The 5766-nt window shown below is 39.6% G+C and overlaps 1 protein-coding gene across 7 annotated transcripts in view; it reads left to right on the top strand.

The window, feature by feature from the left end:
* The first annotated feature begins 1585 nt into the window (after positions 1 to 1585).
* The window catches only part of atp2c1 (ATPase secretory pathway Ca2+ transporting 1), a 33013-nt gene continuing 28832 nt past the window's right edge, over positions 1586 to 5766 (top strand). For 3 of the 7 annotated variants that reach the window (XM_060900480.1, XM_060900483.1, XM_060900487.1), the window contains exons 1-2: positions 1605 to 1689; positions 3731 to 3855. In XM_060900480.1, the coding sequence (XP_060756463.1) occupies positions 3838 to 3855 (18 nt within the window). In that variant the 5' untranslated portion in view covers positions 1605 to 1689; positions 3731 to 3837. Of the gene's footprint in view, positions 1690 to 1734; positions 1791 to 3730; positions 3860 to 5766 lie in introns of those variants that run through there. The other 4 variants (XM_060900486.1, XM_060900481.1, XM_060900479.1 and 1 more) reach the window with 4 other exon arrangements.

The raw sequence follows: 5766 nt of genomic DNA, 5'->3' as shown, positions 1-5766 counted from the left end.
GATGGTTTTCTGCTGTTGTCTAACAGCAGAAACCTCCTCCGTCAACATGTCGAGCGATCTTTTAATATCGTTGACCTCCTCAACCTGTGCCGTATTCTTTTTTGGTGGCATGTCGTCCCGTTATCATAACAACATGCCCACTGATAGCTTCTTAGCCCCTTTCAGCTTCTGAGCAATGCGAAGTGCAGGAAGAACAAGCGGGGCGGCAGCAGCGAGGCAGGAAAATCTGAGGCTTCAGCCGCGGCCCGGGCCCGCTCTCGCTCAGAGCCTGTTCCCGCGCAGCCTCTCAGCCCGCTCTCGCTCAGAGCCTGTTCCCGCGCAGAACGATTTGATTGAGTTGTGACAACCCTGTTACACTTAATACAGTTAAGGCACAGCGATTAATGTGTAGACTTGAGGAAAGGTTGAAACTGACCTCTGTTTTCACTCCTATTCTGAACAATCCTGAGTTCCAGCCAGGACTACTTGATACTGGTTTTAGACATTGGGCGAATAGTGGCATTAATACACCAAAAGACTTACTTGTTGATAACACACTACTATCATTTGTGATAGTACAACAAGTGGTTGAGAACTAGGGTGGCATTGTTAAGACATGCAGGTTAGGTTAACTGGTGACTCTAAATTGAGCGTAGGTGTGAATGTGAGTGTGAATGGTTGTCTGTGTCTATGTGTCAGCCCTGTGATGACCTGGCGACTTGTCCAGAGTGTACCCCGCCTTTCGCCCGTAGTCAGCTGGGATAGGATCCAGCTCGCCTGCGACCCTGTAGAACAGGATAAGCACTTACTCAATGGATGGATGAACAAAAATATAGTGCAGTTCTATTTTTTTTTTATATTTCTATGTCCATCTATTAATCTCCACCTTTTAAAATTTATTTTTGTATAAATTATTTTTCTTTTAACTGTTTTGTTAAGGGAAATATTAATAAAAAAGAGGTAATGTCACAACCTAAATGTCAAAATGCTAAGGAGTAACAAAATAAAATAAAAACTAATAATGATCATTGTGTGCCTGTAAATGTAACCAAAGTCATACTTGAATAGTTTTATATTTGATATTTAATTAAAAAAAATTCCAAACTCTCTATAACAAGGAAAATAGTCTAGAATTTTAAATACAACTTGGTGACTCTGAACAGAAAGTCAGAATTTCCTCTCAATTGTTTATTGTTTCTAGGATTTATTGTTTTTATACACAAGACCATAATTCTCGAAGTCGCTACTCTTTAAATGATAATGATTTTAATATCTATATTTAATAAAGTTGTAATAATCATGTTTGAATGTTTCAGTGTTTTATAATCGTGTTTGTAGTGATTGAACTCCATTTTGTTGGCATAAAACATTTTTTATTATATTACTTTACTAGGAAATATGAAACATTATTTGTAAATTATTTCATTCAGATTTAGATTTTTAAATTTTATTATTATTTTTTAAATACAAATTAATTTATTGGCTTTTATTTGGTTCGATTTGATTGGTCGCCCCAGCAGTCCTTCTTCAGCGGATTCATCCAATCAGATCGCGACCGGAAGCACTGGATGTAAGAAATCCGAGAAGTAACGTGATGTTTTACACCGACACTTATTGTGGTGACGTCATCAGCCGGCGCCCGAGTACCAAAGGTGGCTTTTATTTTATTTTATTTTTTTGCGGAAGATGCTGAAGAAAAAAGAGCTGCTGGTGAGTTGTAATGGATAATTTTTCATTTTTGTGAGCTTGTTGTTGAGTAAAATGCCTCTGCTGGAGGCGGAAGGGCGAGTTCCTGTGCTGTTTAGAGAAAAGTGAGTGCTGGAGATGATGTTTACATCATTAGGTTTTATAAGAAAGATTGTGTCCTGAGTGTAAATGTGTCAGAAGAAGAAGAACAACAACAACAACAAGGTGGTGTTTATACAGGAACTTTAAATAGTTATAAGCAGTGCTAACATGGCTAGCTAAGCTAACAGTCATGGGGTAGGTGAGAAAATTAGGGTTGTAGAGGAGGAATAGTTAAATAAATGTGTGGGGTTTTTAGGAGCAGTACAGATATATAATGTGTGTGTTTTATATGATTAGTGTGTGTATAGTAAGATTTACAGTATGTTTGTGTTTTATGGTATTGCATTATAACTAGCATACAAATAAGCTGCATATAAACCAGCCAGAGGAGTAGTAATTCATAATACACTCTTAAGGACTGAACTAAACCCCATTGTGTATGCCTTTCTACCGAAAATTGTCAACACTTCTCTCCACATTACCGTGAGATCAGACGTTTAAACCTTTTTAATTAATAAAACTGAATAAAAATACTTTTTAAATCGACTACCGAATTGAATAAATCGATCAATGCCTAGCTGGAAAGCTTTTGAACTTGTTAAAGTGGAGCTAAGCATCCCGGCTTCATCGCAAACCGCACTGATGAGGACAACAAGTGCACTAAACATGGTGGACCAAGTATTATTCTGGCGGTACGTTAGGGCGCCTGGTGAGGGAGCGGTGCACTATTTGGAACGCATCCTCGGAAAGCTTGTCAAGAAGCTAACGCTAGCGCTGTTAATGTTCTCAGAAATGTCGGAATGTATTCGCGGTGTTTGTTTCGCAGATATATGGTCATGTCTCAGTGTGTTTATTCTCAGTGTTTTACTTTAGGATGTCATTCCAAGATGAATGAAACTGTTTGTTTAATGTGAGAGAATTTAGCTGAAGCAGCGACAGTAGCGGTGGCTAACGAGCTGATTAGCCGAGCGAGTTCCGCGCTGCATGACGTCACTTCCGCTTATCCTGCCTCGTTGATGAAACGTGGTCCTGCCAGGAAAGGGAGAATGAGCAGTGTCATAGTCACACTCGGTTTTTGCGAGAAAAAAAAGACCGTATAAGTTTATTTACATTTAATACTTAAAACATTTCCGCGATATGTGTGACAATTTCTGGGTTTGCGAACAAATTACTATTACTTAGTGTTGCATTAAATATAAAAATATAAGTAAAAGGTTGTTATGTTTAAATTTAATCTGTGACAACTTTTATTTTATTTATTTCACAGGTTTTAAAGAAGACTTTAGCATCTAATCTATTAAAGCTGCCTTTAATCAGAGTTTGTAATAATTTTAAAACAGGAAAGTGTTTGAAAAACAGTTGATGATATCTGTGGTGTCTCAGGGTTTATTGTGATCTATAATTTATTGTGTTGCCTGGGGTGGCACGGTGGTGTAGTGGTTAGCGCTGTCGCCTCACAGCGAGAAGGTCCTGGGTTCGAGCCCCGTGGCCGGCGAGGGCCTTTCTGTGCGGAGGTTGCATGTTCTTCCCGTGTCTGTGTGGGTTTCCTCCGGGTGCTCCGGTTTCCCCCACAGTCCAAAGACATGCGGTTCGGTTCATATGGGGGCGGCTTTCAGCTGAAGTGCCCTTGAGCATGGCACCTACCCCCCAGCTGCTCCCCGGGCACTGTGGCATAGCCACCGCTCTGGGTGTGTGCGTGCTGTTTCAGATGGGTTAAATGCAGAGAGGAATTTCACAAGTGTATGTGTGATGAATAAAGTTGCTCTTCTTTAAAGTTATATTGTCTGTCTTTGGGTCTCATACTGAATTTATTATTACTGACGGAGTCTGATTTTGAGAGGATTTTTTTTCCATTTAAGAGGAAATCACATCAACACTTTTCAGAATGATTTCTCCTGACAATGAGAGATTAAGGAAACAGACTGAGGATTGATATTTTTTTCGCTTGTTAACCTGTTTGCAGAGTCAGAGTGAAGGAGATCAGACATGCAGCCACATGACCGAGCTCCCAGCGGAGGGGATTAGATACGGCTCTCGCTGACCCCATGATGAATTTAATTTCCTAATGAGATGAGAAATAAAGTCAGGGTCGGTGAGAAGGAAGTACAGAGTACACACACACACACACACACACACACTCAGGGGTTTGGTGTTCAGTCGAAGCTGAAGGAGCAGCAGGGACTGATGGAGTTTGTATCTGTGGTGGTGATGATCTGTGGTTTTCTGATTTAACTTCCTGCTATAAAGACTGAAAAACAGGAAGTGTTAGTCTGGAGGGTGGAACTTGTTGTATTGAACTTTGCTGATTGATTCAGAATGCCCAGGTCTGTCTGTCTGTCTGTCTTACTTATAAAACTGTGACATGTTTTTGATGTGAGGAACATGTGTGAGAGAGAAACAGACAGAAAGAGATGGAGTGAGAGAAACAGACAGACAGGATAATCTAAATAAATAGCATACAGTGCTGTGCTTCTTTAAAAGCTTTGTGACTGACCCCCCCGAGACTCGTCCCATAAATGTTGCATAAAAATAAACTGGACCAAAAACCACACCGTATCAGCACTTATCCGTTTTACTTTATTTACCACGGTTTTGAAATGTTCATTATTTGTGTTGGATTTTGTGGCGTGTCTGCTGAACAAGTACCTGTGAATGAGCTGTTGCTATAGAAACAAGAAGTCCATTAATATAAACTTGTTGATGTTATCATAGGGTACTACTATATACTTATTAAAATATCATTTTAAATAAAAACTGTGCGCGTTTATACTGTAGTCTAATAGCAGTGTATATTAACAGCTTGTGAATAATCTGTGCTGCTCATCAGACATGGTTTTAGTTCATGGTGATTGATGATGGAGTGTCGAACTGTCCTGTGGTCCTCCAACGTGGTGGACGGTGTGTATCGGTGATACTGTAGCTGAGAGACTGGGTTGTGTTTTGAGGTGACTTTAAATAACAAATATTTGCTGCATTAATAATATTTATTGCTGACGTTTTGACTCCGAGAACCCAAACTGGTTCTGTGATTAATAACTGAAGCATGTTGTATTAGCAGCATTAAACACACTGCTTACATTAAACACACTGCTTACATTAAACACACTGCTTACATTAAACACACTGCTTACATTAACTTGAATTGCGGTCGTCTTTTGAATAATCCATTCATTATATTAAGTATGTAATTATCAATACTTATTCGTGTTGCATTTCCTGTATGCTGGGTGGGTAAAATGGAGATTAGTGATGTGTTAAATTTATCATGGTGAGGAAATGACAGTAACGCTGTACTGCATCACTGTTAAAACTCACTGTGATTGTAAACACGCCACCGCACCCAAGACCTGGAATAAAAAAAGAAAGCCGTTTGTCATCTGCTGATTGTCTGCCCTGCCCTGTGTGTGTGAGACTGCGTCACAGAGATCTGTCTCGCTGTATGCTCATTGATCTGCGATGATGGACAGCACATGATGGAAAGTTTTAAAGAAGGCCCTGTGTCTTAAATTAGATCCAACTCATGTAAGCTACTCAAAACCTTACAGTGGGAAGATCTGACCTTTAGTGACCTCGTGACCTCCAGTGTGACCCCAGAGAAACCCCTTGAGAGATGGGATTTGGTTCTGTACACTGACGTATGATTTCCTTTTGGAAATCAGTGCTGAGTGAAGTGTGTGTGTGTGTGTGTGTGTGTGTGAGAGATTGACTTGTATAACAGCTAATAGTGTATGAAATGCACAATGCCACGCCCACTGTTTCGTCTAAACTCAGTGATCCATCGAAACTTGGAGAAGGGTGTGGGGTCTTCATTCAGCTCCCCATGTTCACCGGGCCGATGTCCTCGACCACGAGATGCGATAGATAAATAAATACACTTCAGTACAAGGAAGAGTAATAAACATTAAACAAAGTAAATTTAAAAAGTCTAAATAAAAAAATCTGACAAATTAATAAATACAGTGAAATAACTGTTTAATTCAATTAAATTCTATTTATAAT

This window comes from Neoarius graeffei, chromosome 19 (assembly GCF_027579695.1).
Source record: "Neoarius graeffei isolate fNeoGra1 chromosome 19, fNeoGra1.pri, whole genome shotgun sequence".
In the NCBI taxonomy this organism is placed as follows: domain Eukaryota; kingdom Metazoa; phylum Chordata; class Actinopteri; order Siluriformes; family Ariidae; genus Neoarius; species Neoarius graeffei.
This window is presented reverse-complemented; position numbering and strand designations above follow the sequence as displayed.